Genomic DNA, 21,855 nt, shown 5'->3' with positions numbered 1-21,855 from the left:
AGGAAGCTGCAAGGCTGGTTATTCCGGGGTCTTACTAATAATGTCAACCAGATACACTGGAAGAGTGACAATCAGTAACCACGTGTCCGAATTCCCAGACTCTTGGTCTAGGTGTATTGTTGCCTAACACCACCCACCTCTCAGTGGGCTGATGGTCTGCGCGCCTCCCTCTCATTGGTCAGCCGTCACAAGGCCCATGCTCACACGAGGTCACTCAGCCAATCAGCGAGCCCGGCTACGGCCGCCCAGCTTGACACGCTTGCAGTTTCCGCGGTCCGCGCATGCCGGGAGTTGTAGTTTAATATTTAGGGTTTACCTACCGAGACGACAGACAGGGAACTACAGGCCCCAGAGTCCTGAGTGCGAAGCGCGCTCCACTTTTAGGTGTGAGCTGCAAACACCTCGGACCTGGGAGAAGTCGCGTTAAGGAGCAGGTGAGAGTTGTTGTTCGGGCTGGATTCGACTCTTGCTTCTGCCTCAGACCTGGTGAAGCTGTGAGGCGCCGAAGGGCCAGGCTGTGTAGGAGTTGCCGGTCTTCGGTCGGTGGGTCGGACAGAGCGGCTCTCGGGCTTTCGTCAGTTTCTAAACTCTGGCTGGTGTGTTCCCAAGTCCTCGGTGCGGCGGCCGCGGGTTGCTAGTGCTGAGCCCTCCCACGCCCACCTGTTGATCGTAGGCAGGCAGACCACACGCCCGCCGCACCATCGCTTCCTGTCCCCTCCTTAGGCGTAGCGCAGAGCCTGAGCCTCCCGGCACGCGGACCCCTCGGATGCTCTGCGTTGGCTCAGCTACCCAACTACCCCCAGAAATTCAGCTTGGCTTTTCCATTAATAGTGTGACTTACCGATCTTCCATCCCCTAATTCTCGGTGCCGTCTCTCCAGCCTTGTGTATGCAGCCTTGGAAAGCAGAAAGCGTTCTGTTTTAGCCATTTCAGTTGAAGTGAAAATCTGTTGGATCTCAGTCACCCCTACATACAGTTTTATTTCCTGTGTGCCTTTTCTGTAATTCTTAAATTCAAGCAGAAACAGGGTCGGGCATTCTGATGCAGTAGGTAAAAGGCTTGGTTTAGGGTGGGGATACCAGAGGTAACTGCTTCCAAGCGTCTACCTTTGGTGCTTACTCCTCCTGCAGGGAGTGCTTGGTGGCCCCCGCCCCCATGCCCACCCACGATGCCCTTGTCCCGCTGGCTGAGATCTGCGGGGGTCTTCCTGCTGCCGGCCCCCTGCTGGGCACCCCGGGAGAGGTGTCTTGGTTCCGAACAACGACCCTCCCTGGCATATAGGTGTCCAGTCCTGGGGGCCTGGCACAGTGCCCGCTGGTGGTGCCAAGTGTGGACAGAGGAGCCTCGGTGAGTGTGGTTGGGGTTTGGGGCCTCGGGGAGGGAAGCGCCCTAGCAGACTTCTCATTTGTGTGTGTATGTGGTTTTTTTTTTTTTTTTCCCCCTCAGAGCATTTTGTACCTCTCTCAGAATGAATGGGAACCAGAAATTGGAGGCTTGTAACCAAGACAGGGAGGATTTCGTCCAGCACTTCTCCCAGATTGTCAAGGTGCTGACTGAGGACGAGCTAGGCCACCCGGAGACAGGCGATGCCATTGCCCGGCTCAAGGAGGTGAGGGATTCAGGGTGGAAGAAGCCAGTAGAGGTGTGGATTTTGCATGGCTTTTGGTAAGAGTGGAAGGAACAGCTTTTCCCTGAGTCTCCTCTGAAGTAGGTGGGTCCTCTGCAGAAGGTGGAAGCTTTGGGAGTGGAGCCTTGGACCTCGGGAAGCCTTTGATTTTGTGCCCTGAAATTCTAAGATTGGTCTTAAGCAGCTGTTCCTGAGGCCTTAGGAAAGCTGAGGTTATCATAGAGCCCTGTCTTCAGGAGAGGAACTGTTGCAGTTGCCCTTGGGTGCCGAGTTCCCTCTTTAGCCTCTTGGATTTATCTTTCTAAGGGAGCTTTATTATTTAGTCTTTGTGGCCTCAAAACTCAAAACTCCCCTGCCTGTGTGCTGTATCTGCTAGAGTGCCATCGTGCCTAGGTCTGGAGTTCTTTTTATAAATGTTGTTTCTGTCCTATCTTTGAGGAAAAAACAAGGAGAGTAGTTTCTTTGTTTATACTGTGTAGGTATTAAAGAGATGTCTCTAGTTAGGTACTTTTGTTGCATGGCAGAAGGCACAGTGGGAGGACATGCCTTTGGCTTAGACATAGCTCTGGAGCTGGAGAGATGGCTAAGAGCACTGACTGCTCTTCTGGAGGACCCGGGTTCAATTCCCAGCACCTACATGGCAGCTCACAGTTGTCTGTAACTCTAAGATCTCACAGTCTCACACAGACACACATGCAGGCAAAATTTTTTTACCAGTGCATGTTAAAAAAAAAAAAAAAGATAGAAATAGCTCTGAACCTTGCCATCCCCTCCAGATTTGGCCAAATGGAGAGGCCATTTTGTTTTTCTGTAGCCAAGGCTGGCTGAACTCTATATCTTGATGTCAGCCTTAAACTTACACAGCCTGCCTGCATCCAACTTCAGAGTATTGCGATTATAGGAATTAGCGGTCCCTTCCTACTAGGGGCCTTGTGTGGAGGTGCTCTAAGTCCTGGCCGCGGGTGGAAAATTGAGTATGCATCTGCACCAGGTACGTGGGTCCTGGGGAATGGTGCCATGCGCCACAGGACTCTGGAGAAGGAGCTCTCCAAGGCAGGGTTGGGATAAAAAGGGAGGAGGAAAGGAAACATCTCTGTGGCCCATGCTGTCCTCTCTGCCCGCCTCAGGTCCTGGAGTACAATGCCGTGGGAGGCAAGTACAATCGGGGTTTGACTGTGCTCCAAGCCTTCCGGGAGCTGGTGGAGCCAAGGAAACAGGATGCCGAGAGTCTGCAGCGGGCCCTGACTGTGGGCTGGTGTGTAGAACTGGTAAGAAGTGTGGAGAGAGGCAGTTACCAGACAGGGAAAGTGTATCCTACGCTTGTGTTTTGCCTGTCTCTATGTGTCTGTCTCTTATGTGCTATGGTCAGATTTAGGCAGTGTGCACACTAGGGACCCAGAATTTTCAGAAAATTTTAACTTAAATCTCGCTGGGTGTGCTGGTACATACCTTTCATCCCAGCACTCAGGAGGCAGAGGCAGGCAGATCTCTGTGAGTTCGAGGCCAGCCTGGTCTACAGAGCAAGTTCCAGGATAGCCAGGGCTATACAGAGAAACCCTGTCTCAAAGAACAAAAAGAAATAAAGGGTGAAGTGATAGACAGGCCACCTAACATCTTCCTCTGGCTTCTACTCCCGTGTACTGGTGCACACATGCCCACACTCAGGTTGGTGGCGCACACCTGTAGTGCTAGTGCTGGCGAGAGCAGAGACAGGCAGATCCCCAGAGCTTAGTCACGAGCTAGTATAGCTTGTCAGTGAGCACTGAGCTAGTGACGGAAGGGTCCTCTCGAAAGATAAATATAAAATACGGTGGAGAATGTGGGAGACTCCTGGTTGCCTCCATGTGTGCACATAGCACAAACACCCACATAAACACATGCAACACAGACAGACATACAAACCAGATGATTTCCAGGGTTTGGAGCAGTGTCTCTGTCAGTAAAGTGCTTGGGCATGAACACTGGAGTTCATTCCTCGGTGTCTGCATGGAGCTGTGCATACCTGTAACTGTGCTGGGCACATAAGACACACGGATTCCCGGTGGTGGTTGGCCGGGAGGTCTAGCACAGGTTCAGTGGTAGACACGGAAGGGCTACAGAGACGGATTAGTGGTTAAGAACATGACTTAAACAGAGGACCTGGGCTCCATTGTCAGTACCCACATGGTGCCTGACAGCTGTCTCTAACTCCAGACCTAGGGGATCTGATGCCCTCTTGTGACTTTGATGGGCACTGGACATGCACATGGTAGGCAGACGTGTGCAGACAACACCAAGATGGATAGAATAGCGCTCGCTCCAGCAGCACGTTACTGAGATTGGAACAATACACAGGAGATTAGCATGGTCCTTGTGTATGGATGATGTACAAGTTCATGAAGCATTCCATAGTTTTTCTAACTTTGACATCTTTATCAAATGTGTGAAAATATACATAAAGATTATTATAAAACAAAACTATATATAAAAATTTAAAAACTAAGGGCTGGAGAGGTGGCTCAGAGGTTAAGAGCACTGGCTGCTCTTCCAGAGGTCCTGAGTTCAATTCCCAGCAACCACATGGTGGTTCACAACCATCTGTAATGAGATCTGGCGCTCTCCTCTGGCATGCGGGAATACATGGAGGTAGAATGTTGTATACATAATAAATAAATAAATCTTAAAAAAAAATTTAAAAACTAATGAAGATATCCATGTTGACCTCTGACCTTCATATGAATGCACATATAAGCACACATTTGTACAAACATACACTATACACAAACATAAGCACAAACTTGCACAAATAAGCTTGTATATGTACATGCACACATATGCCAACACTCATAAGCATGTACATACCACAAAACATGGTGTGGCATGTACACACTTGTACAAACTTGTAACAACTCATAACAGAACCACCCCGAATTTGCCTGCTTTTTGTGGTATATTTTTTTTTCCGTTTCCCTTCCTTCCTCTCCCCTCCCCTTCTACCCTCTCCTATGACCCCATACTCCCAATTTACTCAGGAGATCTTGTCTTTTTCTACTTCCCATGTAGATTAGATCCATGTATGTCTCTCTAAGGGTCCTCATTGTTGTCTATGTTCTCTGGGATTGTGAATTGTAGGCTGGTTTTCTTTGGCTTATGTCTAAAAGCCACTTATGAGTGAGTACATATGATATTTGCCTTTCTGGGTCTGGGTTACCTTCCTCAATATAAACAACCCAGATTTTTGACATCATGTTTATTTCTAGAAATGATTTTTCTGGGGCTGGAGAGATGGCTCAGTGCACTGGCTGCTCTTCTAGAGGGCCTGAGTTCAGTTCCCAGCATGCATGGAGGCAGAACACTGTATACATAATAAAGTGAAGGCTGCTTCCCTGAGGTGGGATGCTTGCTCCCATGTATGGATAGCTCTGATTTGCCTGGGTCCCCACATCGTTTTGTCTTACGTGGTTAGCTTCCCTGACCCTTGAATGTCTATGGCTTATTTTTGTTTTCTTTTTTCCAGGTGGGGAGGGGGTTCCAAGTTGGTGATGAAGCCCAGGCCTTGTCTGTGCTAAGTGCACTCTCATCCCTGAACTGCATCTCCAGGCCATTGCTGTTGAGGCAGGGTCTCACTGTACACATGCTCATGCTAGCCTCATACTCAAAACCGTCTGCTTCAGCCTCCACGTATGCGTTCATGCCTGGCTCAGACTGACTTATTGAATTATGGGTCTATTAGGGGACCAATTTGTGGTGTTTGAATGATGTAGTGATAGATTTCTGGTTTTTGTTCCCCCAAGACAGGGTTTCTCTGTGTAGCACTGACTTTTCTGGAGTTGACTCTGTACACCAGGGTGACCTCAGACTCAGAGTTGTGCCTACTTCTTCTCCCAAGTGCCCTGCCACCACCAGCCGGTGTAGTGACAGACTTCTGAAAATATAGGAATGGCAGGGTGGCTCAGTAAGGTGGCTCAAGACCTGAGTTTGATCCCCTGAAACTCAAGAAAGAAGAAAGAGAGTGACTCCCGCTGTGCTGTGTGGTGTGCACCCGCACCCAGACACAGCCCCTGCCCCTAGCAATGGCTGAAGGGCTGGTGCTTCAGTGTGTAAACACACTTGCTGAACAAGCCCAGCGAAGTGAATTCCATCCCCAGAGCCTAGGGACAGATGAAAAGAGAAACCAACCCCCTGACGTCCTCCTGATAGCTACGTGTGTGCTGTAACATGCACTTGCCCCTCACACAGTAATAATAGAAAAAGTTAAAAAAATAATAAATAAATACATCCTTTTGGAGCGGGAAGGCAGGTTAAAAATGAGTGGTAAAACCCTTTCCTGCCGTGTGTAAAGCCCTGGGTTCCGTCCTCAGCACTTTGGACACAGCGCAATAATCCAGTAACGAGATTGCCCTGTCTTGAGAAGTTGCTGAACAATCACGTGTTCTGACTGAGAATTTGGTGTTAACATGCACTCTTGAGTTCGGTGTTGAGGCTAGTTGAGATCTTGAGGTAGAGACCACCCTGGCTCGTCCTGCATCATGAGGCTCTATCTCAAGGAAACAAAACCAAAAGCTTCATGGGTGCTGAGTGTTCTGTTCCCATATCCCTAACAGAGCTCTTGGGAAGTACCACTCTCAGGTCAGTGCTAGACTCTGGGGGCATACAGTGGGACAGCACATCTTGTGTTGAGGAGAGCCCTTTGCTGAGAGGAGGGTATGTAAGGCCAGGAAAGCCGCAAGCGTGGTAGAGTGCTGCCTCTCTCTGTGGTGTCCTGGCTCAGTCCCTGCCCAATGGAAAAGCTGGCAGACCAGGGATGTGGAGGTCAAGGCAGAAGCTCATGATCTTTCTTGGCCAGGTAAAGGGTTTGACTGTCTAAAGAAGAAGAGTTGTTGTTTGGCCCGTAGGGCTCTGCCAGCGAGGTGCTGTAGGTGTGTTCCTGGAACTCGAGGAGGCTTAGGGACCCCTCGGACCCTGCCTGATCTTCATCCCCAGCCTCTGCTCCCAGAAGAGGGTGCAAATCAATGCCGTGGGGCTGCTGGAGGATTCGAGAGGGGGGCTGCCCAATAGAGTTTTCAAAAAATTTAACTAAAATTTTAACTTTTATGATTAGAAGCCTTTTTTTTTTATTTTAATTTTTTTATTTTTCGAGACAGGGTTTCTCCGTAGCTTTTGGTTCCTGCCCTGGAATTATCTCTTGTAGACCAGGCTGGCCTTGAACTCACAGAGATCCACCTGCCTCTGCCTCCCGAGTGCTGGGATTAAAGGCGTGCGCCACCACCGCCCGGCTAGAAGACTTTTGTGTATGAGTGTTTTGCCTGTATGTGTGTGTGTCCAGTGCCCACAGAGGCCAGAAGAGGGCATTGGGTCTCCGGGAACTGGGAACTACCGATGGTTGTGAGCTGTCATGTGGGTGCTGGGAACCAAAACTCGGCCCTCTGCAAGAGTGGCCACTGGACCTCTTAACCGCTCAGTCATCTCTTGACCCATTTTTTTTTTTTAAAAAGGAAAACCTGTCTTAAGTTTCTATTCAAGTGATAAAACACTGTGATCAAAAGCAACCTAGGCAAGGTTTCTTTGATTTTACACTTCCAGATAGCATCACCAAGAGAAGTCAGGATGGGAAAGGATGCAGATGTCGGATGGGATGCTGCTCATTCTCCATGACTCGCTTAGCCTGCTCTTTCTGCCTCTGTTCTCTCCCTCTGGTTTTTTTGTTGTTTTTGTTTGTTTGTTTGTTTTGAGACATGATTTCTCTGTGACCCCAGCTGTTCTGGAACTCACTCTGTGGACCAGGCTGGCCTTGAACTCACGGAGATCCACCTGCTTCTATCTCCTGAGTGCCAGGATCAAAGGCATGGGTATGTTGTCCAGGGGTGTCGCCCATAGTGAAAATGCCTCCCAGTCTTCCTCACAGGATAGTTGGGCTAGGACACCTTTTTCACTTGAGGGTCCCTCCCTCTTCCCAAATGACTATCACTTGTCAGGTTTGCCTAAAACTCAATAATGCAGTCACTGACTTGGACAAAAATTCATTGAAGTTTTGCTCTTCCTGCTAGCAAGGGTGTCTTAGAGCAATTTAGAGGGGGCATAGCTCAATTTTAGTCCATCAGCATGTGGCATCTGAGAGGAGGTCCTGTAACTTGTCAGGGTCCCCACACTGACTTTCCCACCTGTACAGCGGTGGCCAGAGTAGCAGCTGTCTCTGCGAGCAGGCCCCAGGAGCCTTGCCTTACTCCCCTCTTTCTCCCAGCTCCAGGCTTTCTTTCTTGTGTCAGATGACATCATGGATTCTTCTCTCACTCGACGTGGACAGATCTGCTGGTACCAGAAGCCAGGCATAGGCTTGGATGCTGTCAATGATGCTCTGCTTCTGGAAGCCTGCATCTACCGCCTGCTGAAGTTGTACTGCAGGGAGCAGCCCTACTACCTGAACCTGCTGGAGCTCTTTCTGCAGGTGCCCTGTGGCTGTCTCCCGGGCTCTACCCTCTGTGGCACGGGCTCATTGGCTCTGCTAAGGTGGCCTGGGAAGGGTGTGGTGGCAAGAAGAGGCAGCGAGGAAGGCTGTGGTGTGCTGTGAGCCTGGAGTCTCTCTCCTGTTGCCTGACTGTATAGTTTCAACTGTTGGGGTATGGCCCAGGATGCCAGTGTTTTCCATTTCTAGAGAAAGCCTGGCCTAGAAACCATCTGTTACCCTTTCTTTGTAGAGCTCCTATCAGACAGAGATTGGGCAGACCCTTGACCTCATAACAGCACCCCAGGGCCATGTGGATCTTGGTAGATACACTGAAAAGAGGTGAGGGCCAGTGGTACCCATATCTGGGTGGTAAGGGCCTCAGGGTGGGCCTTGCTCTCATGAATGTGTCTTCTCCCCTGGCTCAGGTACAAATCTATTGTCAAGTACAAGACGGCTTTCTATTCTTTCTACCTGCCTGTGGCGGCTGCCATGTACATGGTAAATCAGGGTCAGCGTCACCGTTTCTCCTGTGAGCTCTGGGGTGGAGCCCCGAGTATCGTATGACTGGATGGCTTCAAGCCTCTCAGTCCCTCTGATGGGGCCTAAGATGGAACTGGAAGATGAGCAGAGGGAGGCCTATAGGGACTGCATCTGGTGGAGGAGCAGAGGGGAATTGAAGCTCGAGGTAAGGGACTAGGCTTGGAGGTGGTCAGTCGGGTTCATGGTCAATCCTGACCTTGCTCTTCAAGTTTTCCTTTCGTATTGTAAGAAGGAGATAGCTAAAAAATGTGGAAGTGTAGCTGTCATGGTGGCACCTCACAGGGTCTAGCCAGTGGCCTGCAGGAAGCATTGGGAGGGGCAGGGGCCTGGTCCCGCTGCCTCAGCTGTTCCCTTGCAGGCAGGCATTGATGGGGAGAAGGAACATGCCAATGCCAAGAAGATCCTGCTGGAGATGGGCGAGTTCTTTCAGATCCAGGACGACTACCTTGATCTCTTCGGTGACCCCAGTGTGACTGGAAAGGTCGGCACTGACATCCAGGACAACAAATGCAGCTGGCTGGTGGTTCAGTGTCTGCTACGAGCCACTCCGCAACAGCGTCAGATCTTAGAGGTGCCCAGAGGGCCCTGGGGGTTGGCTTGTCCTCTCCTCGGGTCAGATTTGACATTTGGCAGCCCCAGTGCGGTTGGATGTATGTGCTGAAGGCTGCTAACCAAGAAGCCAGGGAAGGATCTAGACCCTCTTCCCAGACAACACCCAGTGCCCAATAACCCTCTGCAGTGCCAAGGCTGAGACAGCATAGAATAGCGAAAGGGTAATTCTGAGCCAGGACCTGAACACGGGTGTGGGGGAGGCAATACTCATATCTCGCATCCCAGAGACACGTTGGAGGCAGGAGAGCTACGTTTGGCAGTTGGGAGTCTGAGGCAGATCTACATAATGAAGCAACAAAGTGGAGTGAATGGCTTTCCCAGTGTTCTGGAATGTGTGAATGATTTGTTGGATCCTTTGGACCTGGCCAAGTAAAGCCGTTTTCCTGCTTCCAGGAGAATTATGGGCAGAAGGACCCAGAGAAGGTGGCACAGGTGAAAGCGCTGTATGAAGCGCTGGATCTGCCAGCTGTGTTCTTAAAGTACGAGGAAGACAGCTACAGCCGCCTCAAGAGCCTCGTGGAGCAGTACTCTTCACCGCTGCCCCCAACCATCTTCCTGGAACTAGCAAAGAAGATCTACAAGCGGAAAAAGTGACCTCGAGCTTGCAAAGGCTTTGAGGGAAGGGATCTCAATAAATTATTGTACAGAATCCTGTGGTTTTATGCTTGCACCAGTCATGAGTCCGGCTTTGTCTATAATGGAGGGGTGGAAGGTGGTAACTTGGAGGCCAGGTTGGCATCTGAGGTTGCTTATAGCCAAAGCTGCAGCAGCCTGGATGGGTGACGCAGGCGCACCGTCAGGCCCCATGTGGAGGTGGGGGGGGGGCTGGGCTATGCCACGCCCATGCGTGAAGGGGTGCGGCTGCGCAGCCACAGTGGGTTTTGCCGGCACCCCTCCCCTTTGCTCTGTTCCCGGCTGGGCGGGGATGCAGACAAACCCGAGGACCGGTCGATTCCAGGAGGACCGCGGGTGAGGAAGGGCTCGATCTATGGGTGTGGACGGATGATTGGGGACATGGGAGGGGAGCTGTGAAGCTAAATAAAGAAGGGGTGGTGGTGGCTGGAAGATGGACATAAACACAGTGAGTGGACAAACCTTGCTGTAGCAAGCCAGTAAGGGCACGCAAGCTGCAGGCTAGAGCTGGAGGAACTGGGACTGGGGCAGATGCAGCGCTGACCAGCTGAATGCTTTCTCATCATCCGGCCCAGACCCCTCTCCTGCGCTTACAAACCTTCGCCTTGTTCCCCACCGTTCACCTGACTAGAGCATCCGGGCGGGGTCTCCTTCCTCCGGGAGAGGGTAGACTGGAAGAGCTTGCTTTGAAAGCACTGGGGTCTATTCTGGGCCCTACTCTTTTTCAAGCCCCGCACCCCCTCGAAGATCAGAGTGCGCACCCGCATTCTCTGATGACCCTCCTTTCTCTGTTCCCTGGAGGTTATGTTCGACTCCACCAGCAAATACTGCAGAGGAAACTAATGGGCTGTTCTTGGTGATTTGAATCTCATTTAAATATCTCCCAAGGCAGGCAGATCCTTCCCAGGTCTGCTTTAGTCCTCAATCACCTCCAGTGCCCTTAGCACGCAATCGCAGTATCTGGGTTTCAACCATACTTGTCTTCTAGGTCTGCACCTGAATTGCCAGGTAGGTGGATGTGAGAGGCTGGATCCTCTTGGTTCTCTGGAAGGCATCCTTCGTCCTCAGCACCATGCTGTCCCCTCAGCGGGCTTTACTCTGCAACCTCAATCACATCCACCTCCAGCATGTCTCCCTGGGCCTGCACTTGTCCCGCCGTCCTGAACTACGAGAGGGGCCTCTGAGCACACCCCCGCCTCCAGGGGACACAGGGGGCAAGGAAAGCAGGGGGCCCTGCAGCGGGACCCTGGTGGATGCCAACTCCAACAGTCCAGCTGTGCCCTGCCGATGCTGCCAGGAGCACGGGCCTAGCATAGAAAACCAGCAGGACCCTTTCCAGGAAGACGAAGAGGCCGCCTCACCTTCTGATCCCGGATGCTCCTCTTCTCTCAGCTCCTGCTCAGATCTTAGCCCCGAGTCCCCAGTGTCAGTCTACTCTCGCGACCTGCCTGGCAATGAGGCTGCCCACCCCGAGTCCAGCATCTTTCCCTTGGAGCCGGGCTCTCCTCTGGCTACAGCGGACCCTGGCACCTGCTCTCCTGACAGCTTTTGCTGCTCTCCGGATTCTTGCTCCGGAATATCTTCACCATCCGGACCTGGTCTGGACTCCAACTGCAACGCCCTGACAACCTGCCAGGACCTACCTTCCCCGGGTCTGGAGGAGGAAGACGACAGTGGGGAACAGGATCTTGCTACCTCTGAGCTCTCAGAGACCGAAGATGGAAGAATTGACGCAGGAAAAGCAGAACCCAGTTGGAAAATTAACCCCATTTGGAAAATTGACACAGAGAAAACTGAAGCTGGATGGAAAGCCATTGAGAACAGTGACTCTGGTTGGAAAATCGATGAAAATACAAACTCGAGCTTGAAAACGGAATCTGGGAAATTGGCTTCTTGTTTGAACACCAATTCTGGTTCGAAAATAGATGCAGGGAAAACTGATGGGGGATGGAAAGGTGACGTCAGCCAGGAGCCGGTACCCCATCGGACAATCACGTCTTTCCACGAGCTGGCCCAGAAGCGCAAGCGGGGTCCGGGGCTGCCCCTTGTGCCGCAGGCCAAGAAAGATCGCAGCGACTGGCTCATAGTCTTCTCGCCTGACACAGAGCTCCCGCCGACTGGGTCTCTGGGAGGTTCTTTGGCACCCCCGCGAGAAGTCACCACCTTTAAGGAACTCCGGTCTCGAAGCCGAGCCCAGCCACCGCCAGTCCCGCCCAGGGACCCTCCGGCTGGGTGGGCTTTGGTCCCGCCTCGACCGCCTCCCCCTCCCGTCCCTCCGCGGAGGAAGAAGAATCGACTTGGGCTGCAGCCCATCGCCGAGGGGCTGCCGGAGGAAGGCAGGGCTGGCAGCCCCGCCGTGGGTGAGGAGGGCCCCACAGCGCAGGAGCCGGAGGAGCCGCGCGCGCACGCCGTGGGTAAGAAGCGCAGACCGTAGGAGGGCGGGTCCTGAGCCCGCCCTCGTCCCCTCCTTCTGCGCTGTCCTCCCTGACCCAAGGCCAGGACGCGCTCCCGGGAAAGGGAAACTGGGTGGGTCTTGGAGTGAAGGGACTAACTCTTTGCTCCTCTTTCTCCCGCCCCTCCTTGCCTGGCTGTCGGCCCCGCTACCCTCCTTCCTCCCCATCCCCCGCACCTGGCCCCGCCAATCCCGCCTGCAGCCGGTCCCCCGCGATTCCCTCGGCCCCCGGTTTTCCGGTTCTCGGCCGACGGGCGCCCCCTGTTGGAGGGTGGGGGCGCGGGCGCACCCAGGTCCCTGCTCTTGACGCCTCTAACCGGGTGGCCCAATTCCCGGTTGCAGCTGCTGGGGACAGGGAGTCCCCCCGAGGAGCATCTGCTGCCTGTGCGGCTATCCCCGGTGGGAGCCTATTCTCCTCCCACGCGGGGGGCCTTGCCTTGCCTGGCCAGCCCCGAGCTGGCCTTGCTGCTATCCCCGCTGTTCCCCAGAAGTAGCACCTTCCCCGCCGCGGCGCCCCCACCCCGCCAGGTTCCCGCCCCCCCGCTGCCAACACCACCGCGTCCTCCGACCGCCCCTCGCTGGACCAGAAGGCCACCGCCTCCGCCCAGGCAATGTAAGACGGACCTGGGCCAGCCCCGCGGGCCACGTCTCGGCCCGCCGCCCCTCCTGTCCTGGGCCAGTCTGCCTGCATTTTAGCCTTTTTCTAGAGTGCCTGGCTAGATCTCGCCCTCGGAGTTGGCTCCGGGAAGGCTGGCCCTGCTCCACGTTCTGGGGGTGAGGAGCGTGACTGCACTCCTTGCTGAACAGCCGACTCCACTGGGTCTCCAGCCCAGCTTAGGGGGTCCATTGTTAGGGACCTGGGGTCACACCCTCTGTGGAATTCCTCGGCCAGGGAAGTTCTCCCGGCCGTGGTTCCGACCCACAGTCCCCTCCCAGGAGGTTCTAGTCACACCTCCTCCACGAATCCCGCCCCCAAGTAGGGTGAAGCTGAAGTCTTGCATTTGACAAGGTGCAAGGTGACTACGTGGGTTCCCCAAGACTCTCCACCCTTTCCTGTCTGTCTTTCCATTGGTCGAGGCTTCTCACGTGCTCAGAGTGGGTACAGCCCTCAATTTCCTCATCCAGTCATCTCCCTACTTAAAGGCACAGCTGTTCGGTGTGGCTCTCCAACTTCCCGGAGAGGAAGGGCAATGGGAACCGAGGTGGGGGTGGCAAGGGCTGAGGTTTGTCTACGACTATACATTCTGCTCTACGCCCCAGGTGGCTGTGTTCTTTCTCCCATGACTCTCAAACCACGAGACCAAGGGAGCCGGCGTCCCTTGTAACCCTTGGTAAGAAAGCGTCACCGCGTCTTCTTCCCTTACATATAGTACGTAGTTCCTGGTCGTTTGCCGGTGTTCCCGGGGCCCAGCGGCTGTGGATGGCAGAAGCCCAGAGTGGGACTGGCCAGCTGCAGGAGCAAAAGAAAGGTAGTTCGCCCTTCCTGCCTTCTGAAGATCAGCCTGTCCTCGGTCTCCAGCTATCCGTGCCCCCTTCCCCACCCCCCACCAGGGGCTTTCATGTGTCTTCCATCTCCACCCAGGTCTCTTGATAGCTGTCAGTGCTTCAGTGGACAAAATCATCTCGCATTTTGGGGCTGCTCGGAACTTGGTTCAGAAGGTGAGTTGATTTTGAGGGAGGTAAAAGGGTGCGCGAACACTTAACTAGCAGTGGCTAGCCCTGCTTCTGTCCCCAGGCCCAGTTGGGAGATAGCCGGCTGAGCCCGGATGTGGGGCATCTGGTGCTGAGCACCCTCTGCCCGGCCCTCCATGCTCTGGTGGCCGATGGACTGAAGCCGTTCCGGAAGGACCTCATCACCGGGCAGCGCAGGAGCAGCCCTTGGAGTGTGGTGGAGGCGTCTGTGAAGCCAGGTGAGCTGTGAGGGAGTGGGATCGATGGGAGCAGGGCCTGGACCTGGCTGACCGCAGCCTCGTCCTCAGGTTCCTGCCCACACTCCATGGGGACCCTGTACAGCCAGGTCAGCAGACTGGCCCCGCTGAGTAGCAGTCGCAGCCGCTTCCACGCTTTCATCTTGGGCCTCCTCAAGTGAGTGGACTTTTCCCCGCTGCTCTTCGGCCTTGGATCCACATCGTGGATAGGGCACAGAGGTTTCCAGATGCCTCCCCTCTTCAGCGTCATCCCTCACTCCCCACCTCCTTCCTGAATTTTCCTCTCCTTTTTCCTCCAGCACCAAACAGTTGGAACTGTGGTTTTCCAGCCTCCAGGAGGATGCAGGTCAGAAGCCACTGCGATGGGAGGGCAGGGTGTTCCTGGTTAGGACAGGTTCTTTCCTGCTGGTTCTTGCTGATATCAGGACACACACCCAGGCTTACAGCTTTTCCAGAGGAGAGTGCGGAGGCGAACCAGAGCCCAGATTGTCTAGCCTTTTTTCTCCACTCGATGTCCTGGAGGCTTCTTTGCCCCTGGGGCATCCACTGACCCTGTACCTGAAATAGGCCCCTTGCCTATTTCTTCTGTGGGTTCCTTCCTCTGTGAGGTTCCATCTCTACCCTGAAAGGGAGGTCCTCACCTTTGTGTATGCTTCCTCTCTAACCTATAATGTTTCTCCATTAACAACACTAAGTGCATATGCCTCCCTCTGGAAAAGGACTATTGGTCCTGTAGCCCAGCTATTCCCCTTGTCCTGTCTGTGCCCCACAGAGTGAGGTCCAGGAGATATTTGTTGACTCTGGGATTGGTGCAGGATGTCCTCTGGGGCTGATGCTGGCTGCTCTTTTCCAGGTCTACTGTCCCTCCTCTATCTGCCCACTGGCTTCTTCTCCCTGGCGCGCGGAAGCTGTCCATCCCTGTCCACAGAGCTGCTGCTCCTGCTGCAGCCGCTCTCAGTACTCACCTTCCACCTGGACTTGCTTTTCGAGCACCACCACCACCTACCCCTAGGCCTGCAGCAGGCTCCTGCCCCTTCAGCGCCCCCTCCTGCCCTCCAGCAGACTGTGCAGGCTGTGCTCCAGTGGGGCGGACGTCTGGCTCAGAGTCTCCGAGGGACTTCAGGAGAGGCCACTACCGACTCTTCAGCCCCCTCAACCCGCCCTCCACCAGGCAGCTGGTGGGATCAGCTGACCCAGGCATCTCGGGTCTACGCCTCTGGTGGCACTGAGGGCTTCCCTCTTCTCCGGTGGGGACCCAGGTGTCGCGGAACTACAGCTGAGGATGCGCAGGAGGCACCCCCGCCCACGGAACAGACCACACCTGGCCAAAGCAAGTGGTTGGGGCGGCTATTTGGTGTGCCTGGGGGCCCGTCAGAAACTGAGAATGGAGCCTTCAGGTCCAGGTGTGTGCACATGGACTGCCCCTTTTCTGACCTTCTGGTTCCTAGAGCTCACGGTGGCTAGGTGGCTTTGGTTTTTATAGCTATGGGCTCTAATGGTCACATTCATAAATTTTTACATTTTAGTGGCTACATAAAGTTCCTGATTTCATCCTTGGTCCTTAGAGCTGAAAATATTTATCTGACCCTTTAGAAAAGAAAAATCCCAGCCGGGCGGTGGTGGCGCACGCCTTTAATCCCAGCACTCGGGAGGCAGAGGCAGGTGGATCTCTGTGAGTTCGAGGCCAGCCTGGTCTACAAGAGCTAGTTCCAGGACAGGCACCAAAAACTACAGAGAAACCCTGTCTCAAAAAAAAAAAAAAATCCCTGACCCATTCCAGAGCTTGATCCAGCAGGTGGCTCTTCAGTGACAGCCAGAGGCGTTAGCTGTGGAGACCCTAATGGGTCCATTGGTCTTAAAGCTGCCCACTCTGCTCTCAGCTCTGAGCAGTTCCCAAACTGCCAGTTGGGGGATTCTTGAATTTTTTCTGGAGTGGTATGGCTTCAGTGACCAAATCCTTCCCTCTAGGAGACCATCCAGCTGGTTGCCCCCAACAGTGAGTGTGTTGGCTCTGGTGAAGCGGGGGACATCTCCTGAGACCCCTCCCGCGGAGCTTGTGAAGCCACCAGCCAGCCAGACACAGACTGACAGGTAAGGGCTGTGTCTGTCTTGTCTCCAGAGTGGGCGTGTGTGTGTGTGTGTGTGTGTGTGTGTGTGTGTAAAACGCAGATCACACTTCCTCTTCCCTACCCGTTACTGCTGGACACTCACTTCTTTGAGCCTTAGCTTCTTTGTCTGGGAAAAGAAGATGCTGGCATGGTGGCTGCATTTGGGAGCCTGCCAGCAGAATCTCCAGTTCCAGGCCTGTAGTGGTGCACAGAACACAGACACAGGCAAAACACCCATACATATAAAACACCCATACATATAAAACACCCATACATATAAAAAGTAACCAAATAAAAAATTGTTTGGACAGGGTCTCATCACATAGACCAGGCTGGCTTTGAACTCATGGAGATCCACCTGCACGATTAAAGAAAAATGCACAGTTAGTTCTTGACTTTTTCCTCCTGCCACCCTCCCCACTCTGCCCTCAGACAGGGTTTCTCTGTATAACAGCCTTGGCTGTCCAGGAGCTTACTTTGTAGACCAGATTGATGGGATTAAAGGTTAAAGGTGTGTGCCTCCATGCCTGGCAGCTTTTGTTTTGTTTTTGTTTTTAAAAAACAAAACAGGGTGTGTTCATGTAACCTAAACTGGCTTTGAACTCAGTATATCTCAGCCTCTCAAGTGCTGGGATTAATGGCGTGTGCGCCACTAGTCCGGAAACACCACGCCTGGCTCAGACTTTTTTTTTTGGTTCTTTGGTTTTTTGGTTTCTCTATAGCTTTGGAGCCTGTCCTGAAACTGTCTCTTGTAGACCAGGCTGGCCTCGAACTCACAGAGATCCACCTGACTCTGCCTCCCGAGTGCTGGGATTAAAGGCGTGCGCCACCACCGCCCGGCTCAGATTTCTACTTTTGAGGCCCTGTTTCTTTGGGTATTTTCAGTTCACCGAATTAAGCTTTTTAAATTTAATTATTAATTCCTTATTTTGGTGGCAGGGACTTACTCTGGCACTATGGCTGCTAGAACGCAGACCTGAGGACTGGAATTAGTGGCATATGTCAGTATGTCTGGCTGAATTAAGCTTTTTGATTTTTCATCTGTTCAGTGCATTCCAGGTACTTCTTTGCCAGGCATTATGCCAGGGAGAGAACAAAAAACGACCTCATTTTGTGTCTGACTTTCAGGGAGCATATAGTCCGATAGAGATGTGTAGCTAGGAATGGATTAGATTGTTTGGGGCAGTATGGCTGGGGTACAAAAGAGAGCTGGAACCCTTCGGGACACTGTCCCTGGGGTTGAGGTAATGGTTCTGGTAAGTGTCTGGGAGGAGAGATGGCAGGGAGGTGCAGGTGTGGTAGTGTGCGACATGACGGCCAGCCGTGGACCCAGGATGTCATTCCAAGGCACTGGGAACCCTCAGAGAGGCTGCAGTCTGGGAATGGTAGACTTGTGCTTCAGGACAATCTGTGACTGCTGTGTGAAGAGGGGAGGGGAGACCAAGAGAAGCTCTCAGAGATAAATGATTACATGTAGCACCCACCCCAGCAAGGGTGATGGTTGTTCAGCTGAAGGGGAAGTGCGTGGAGGGAGCCAGAAGCGAGCTTTGGAAGTGGGTCTAATGTGAGGAGGTGCTGGATTGCCAGAAGCGAGCTTTGGAAGTGGGTTTAATGTGAGGAGGTGCTGGATTGCCCAGAGAAGCTTTCCCACTATCAGGAGGGCCTGGAATGCTAGGAGGGCCATATTGTTTGCATATGTAAAAATTTTAATACCAGAGGGAAGTGCAATTTCAAGTAATCATTCAAGAGTCAGTTTGGGGTTCAGAGAGGCCAGAGCCCCAGAGAATCAACATGTCAGCAGGTGACCCCAAGTTTCTTCTGAACTCACGGAGTGTGGGCTGAACCAGCAGGGTAATCTGCCATAGACAGTATGGCCCTTCATCCTTCTTTCTTTGACTTCCCCCAGGGCTGTCCGGGCTCTCTGTGATCACACTGCTGCAGGACCTGACCAGCTGAGCTTCCAGCGTGGGGAAGTACTTCATGTCATTGCTACAGTGAATGAGGACTGGCTTCGCTGTGGGCGTGATGGTGTGGAGGGGCTGGTTCCTGTGGGGTACACCTCCCTTGTTCTCTAGCTGTGGACTGGAAGAGCTCATGACCGCTGTTCTCGGGAACTGGAGCATTTTTTCCTTCTGCACACACTCATTTCTGTCGACAATTAGAGTAAACTCTCCTTCTCTTAGCACCCACCTGGAAAGGGAAATCTGCTCTTGCAGATGTGTAGAAAGGACTTCCGGTCTACAGGACTCCCTTCTCCGTCTACACAAGAGAACCCTTCCTTTCTGCAAATTAGCATCTTTCCCTCCTACCTTCACCTGTGGACTGTGCAGTATAGTACCTGCCTCTGCCCCAAGCCCACAGGACTGTGGTCTGTCTGTCCTTGTTGCCTATATTTAAGATGTACTCCTGCTGTGCTAAGTGTTTGCTGGAAGCCTGGACCCCTGGTGGGTGGGCCTCTGCCACTGGTCTGCCTTTCCTTCCTTGTCCCAATAAAAAGTGGGAGTTGAACAGCTTTGTGTACCTGTGGGTGTCAGGTATAGGGGCTGCTGTGGAGGAGGGAAGGCCTTTTATTGGAGCCCAGGGCAGATAAGTACAATTTTCCCCTAGCATAGGTAGTTTTTGTTGTTTTTTTATGGGTGGGGAGGCAGGATCTTACCAGGTAGCCCTGGCTGGACTCCAACTGTCTTTGCCTCACAGGTGCTGGGACTAAAAGTGTGCACCTGAAGCCAGGTGGTGGTGGTGCAAGCCTTTAATCCCAGCACTCGGGAGGCAGAGGCAGGTGGATCTCTGTGAGTTCGAGGCCAGCCTGGTCTACAAGAGCTAGTTCCAGGACAGGCTCCAAAGCTACAGAGAAACCCTGTCTCGAAAAAACAAACAAACAGAAAAAAAGTGTGCACCTGGCTCTGATGCGGGGCTTTGTGTTTAAAAATGCGTTTAACTCTTTGTGTGGGAGGGTGGACTCGTGCGACGGCTCATGTAGCAGTCAGAGGACTACCGTGGGAGTTTTATTTTCTACCATGTCACTATTACAGTGACTCTCAACATTCCTGATGCTGGGCCTTTAATACAGTTCCTCGTGCTATGGTGACCCTTAACCATAAAGTCATTCTTGTTTATAATTTTGCTACTGTTATGAATCATAATGTAAATATCTAATATCTACCCTCCAAAGGGGTAGAGAAGCACCGCTCTATTAAATCTGGTGGAGCTCCAGGCAGCTGTGAGCTTCCAGTGTGGGTTCTGGGAACCAAACATGGGTCCTCTGCGGAATCAGCAAGCCCCCTACCACCTTGTTTTTTTTTCTTTCTGGATTTGTGTGTGTGTGTGAGGGGACATGGGTACCAGGGCACATGTATGCAGGTCAGACAGTAACTTTGGGAAGTGACTTCTTGCCTACTATTGTGGTGCTTGGGATGAAACTGGTTTCCCCTGTTGTGATGGCAGGTGCTTTGCCTACTGAGCCGGCTCGACAGCCCCATTTGCTTTGCTTTTACACTGCTGTTTCATTGGACCGATGGAGCTAAATAAAGACAGGGAGGATGGAAGTCTGAAATTATACTTTAGATTCCGAGGTGAAAGGCAGAAGTGGCCCTGCTTTCCATTTAGTGCCATCAGTCTCAGTGATGGTTTCAGTAAAAGCGGAGCATTGCGCCCCAGGTGAGTGTGGTGAGTTTCCTGTCAATCTTCTGAAAGAAAGATGTCCTGGGGCTCACTGGAAAGGCAGCCTGGATGGAGGAGACTAAATTACAGAAAACAATAAAGCAACCAGGAAGCTATAATTATAACCAAGGAGAAACAGCCATTCAATAAGAGTCAGATAGGTAGCTGGGGCGGTGGTGGCGCACACCTTTAATCCCAGCACTCGGGAGGCAGAGGCAGGCAGGTCTCTGTGAGTTCAAGGCCAGCCTGGTCTAGAGCTAGTTCCAGGACAGGCTCCAAAGCTACAGAGAAACCGTCTTGAAAACCAAAAAAGAAAAAGTGCAATAGGCACTAAGTCTGGGAGATTTTATCTTTGGGAACTGTGGGCTGGTGAGAAGAGATATGCCTTGAGGGGATAAAATCAGCCTGCTGTCCTGAAACTGTTGAGAGACTCTTGGGAGAAACTCAACCCAATCCAGCAACCAGGCTAGTCAGTGTTGCTGTCCTACCTCACCAACTCCTTTAACACCCAAGTCAGTTCAGTAACTCTGTCCTGCTCGGCATTGCTTCCTCTCCTAAAGAATAAAGGTTTTTATGCCTTAGCCTCTGATCCTGCTTAGCTTGAACATCTCAAACTCATGAAGCCTCATTTCTTAAGGCTTGCCTGTGCCCTGGTGGGGCAGGCTGCTGCTTGTGCTGTGCTCTCTGTCAGTCCCTATTACAAGTCTTACATAGGGGTAATAACGGATTTTAATGGCGTCTAGGAATAAGGCGACCCCCCCTTTTTTTTGAGGTGTAAATTGAACCTAGGATCTCATAAATGCTAGACAGTGCTCTTTGCTGAGCCACATGCCTAGGCCTAAATTCCATTTTTGGAGAGGCACTGCTTCTCCCAATCCTGCCTTAATTCCTGAGGTGTGTGCCACAACAGCCAGCATCTGCTTTGTCCATATGTACTTAGTGGATACATGTTTGTACATGTGTGAGTGCGTGTGCACTGGAGTGCCTGTGGAGGCCAAGGATTGATGTCAGCTGTCTCCCGCTGCCTGTCTTCCTACTCAGTGGATGCTGGGGATCCAAGCTCGGCTATCTGCACTGCACTAGCTCCTCTGGGGCTTACAGTTTGAGTTTTTGAGGCTCCTTTAATTGTGACTACTACGTGTGTGTTCACTCTCCTGAGGGTTGGAATTAGAGCTGGACCACCATGCCTGTGAAGCACACCACATACACACTGACACGCTTTCCTATTTAAAAGTCATGTGATGCTGACTGCGGAGGAGACTTGTGGTCCTGGACCCTGGCCTGTTTTGGCTGTTCTGGCTATGGTGTGGGGTAGCCCTCGCTACAACCTTTGCAGAGACAGCCAACAAGTGTATGCACAACTTGAGAGGACAACAATGTAAAATTTAGTTCTATAAAAGATAAACAGAAACATTTAAAACATTAGAGACTTGTTTAACAGTGGCAGCTTCAATTGTAGAAGATTAAGATTGTAGTTCACTGCCTTGGAGTTTCTTCCCTTCTAGACAGGGTCTCAGGCTGGGAATTTTATCTCAGTGGTAGAGTGCTTGCCTAGCAAGTTCAAGGCTCTGAGTTTGGTCCTCATCTCCAAACCAGAGGGGTACAAAATCAAAAGCCTTTGCTGGTCTGGAACTCACAGCGGTGCTGAGATGAAAGTATGTGCCATGGAGGCCAGCTGCCTTGGTATGTCTGAGCGACGGCATTCTACCTGAGTGTCCAGAGTAACCGGGACAAAACTAAGCTGGGAGGGCCGGGCAGTGGTGGTGCACGCCTTTAATCCCAGCACTCGGGAGGCAGAGGCAGGTGGATCTCTGTGAGTTCGAGGCCAGCCTGGTCTACAAGAGCTAGTTCCAGGACAGGCTCCAAAACCG

At 52.5% G+C, this 21,855-nt stretch overlaps 2 protein-coding genes and 1 non-coding gene across 7 annotated transcripts; all 3 read left to right on the top strand.

Annotated features, from left to right (window-relative positions):
• The first annotated feature begins 298 nt into the window (after positions 1-298).
• Positions 299-9,852, top strand: Fdps (farnesyl diphosphate synthase). Of its 4 annotated transcripts, XM_041655755.1 has the most exons (9): positions 384-434; positions 1,131-1,347; positions 1,447-1,609; positions 2,755-2,895; positions 7,848-8,051; positions 8,302-8,390; positions 8,477-8,549; positions 8,950-9,162; positions 9,597-9,852. In XM_041655755.1, exons 2-9 carry the CDS (start codon positions 1,169-1,171, stop codon positions 9,795-9,797), a joined length of 1,263 nt encoding a protein of 420 aa, XP_041511689.1. In that variant the 5' UTR covers positions 384-434; positions 1,131-1,168; the 3' UTR covers positions 9,798-9,852. The 4 variants fall into 4 exon arrangements, with proteins under 4 accessions (XP_041511690.1, XP_041511689.1, XP_041511692.1 ...); XM_041655756.1 differs by lacking the exon at positions 1,131-1,347 and having other exon boundaries at positions 299-434; XM_041655758.1 differs by lacking the exons at positions 384-434; positions 1,131-1,347 and adding an exon at positions 520-543.
• On the top strand, positions 3,918-4,022 carry LOC121451193. Its single transcript, XR_005974715.1, has one exon. It is a non-coding gene; the product is annotated as a U6 spliceosomal RNA (small nuclear RNA).
• A 215-nt stretch (positions 9,853-10,067) lies between the features above and the next one.
• On the top strand, positions 10,068-18,832 carry Rusc1 (RUN and SH3 domain containing 1). Of its 2 annotated transcripts, XM_041656077.1 has the most exons (11): positions 10,068-10,172; positions 10,825-12,250; positions 12,491-12,901; positions 13,659-13,757; positions 13,871-13,947; positions 14,024-14,198; positions 14,268-14,373; positions 14,516-14,562; positions 15,070-15,619; positions 16,185-16,307; positions 18,231-18,832. In XM_041656077.1, the coding sequence occupies exons 2-11, from the start codon at positions 10,909-10,911 to the stop codon at positions 18,397-18,399; spliced, it is 3,099 nt and encodes a 1,032-aa protein (XP_041512011.1). In that variant the 5' UTR covers positions 10,068-10,172; positions 10,825-10,908; the 3' UTR covers positions 18,400-18,832. The 2 variants fall into 2 exon arrangements, with proteins under 2 accessions (XP_041512011.1, XP_041512012.1); XM_041656078.1 differs by lacking the exon at positions 12,491-12,901.
• Positions 18,833-21,855: the final 3,023 nt, after the last annotated feature.

The sequence above is a fragment of the Microtus oregoni genome, unplaced genomic scaffold (genome assembly GCF_018167655.1).
Source record: "Microtus oregoni isolate MIOR12 unplaced genomic scaffold, Mior012 000007F_ref0000211, whole genome shotgun sequence".
NCBI lineage: Eukaryota > Metazoa > Chordata > Mammalia > Rodentia > Cricetidae > Microtus > Microtus oregoni.
This window is presented reverse-complemented; position numbering and strand designations above follow the sequence as displayed.

What these genes read in the sequence shown, in the direction of transcription:
- Fdps (XM_041655755.1), top strand. Translation starts at nt 1,169, where the DNA reads ATGCCCTTGTCCCGCTGGCTGAGATCTGCGGGGGTCTTCCTGCTGCCG. An exon ending in GTGTGGACAGAGGAGCCTCG is followed by an intron (nt 1,348 to 1,446) that starts GTGAGTGTGGTT and finishes TTTCCCCCTCAG; the next exon opens with AGCATTTTGTACCTCTCTCA. An exon ending in GGTAGATACACTGAAAAGAG is followed by an intron (nt 8,391 to 8,476) that starts GTGAGGGCCAGT and finishes CCCCTGGCTCAG; the next exon opens with GTACAAATCTATTGTCAAGT.
- Rusc1 (XM_041656077.1), top strand. Translation starts at nt 10,909, where the DNA reads ATGCTGTCCCCTCAGCGGGCTTTACTCTGCAACCTCAATCACATCCAC. An exon ending in GCCGCGCGCGCACGCCGTGG is followed by an intron (nt 12,251 to 12,490) that starts GTAAGAAGCGCA and finishes TCCCGCCTGCAG; the next exon opens with CCGGTCCCCCGCGATTCCCT. An exon ending in GGAGGCGTCTGTGAAGCCAG is followed by an intron (nt 14,199 to 14,267) that starts GTGAGCTGTGAG and finishes CCTCGTCCTCAG; the next exon opens with GTTCCTGCCCACACTCCATG.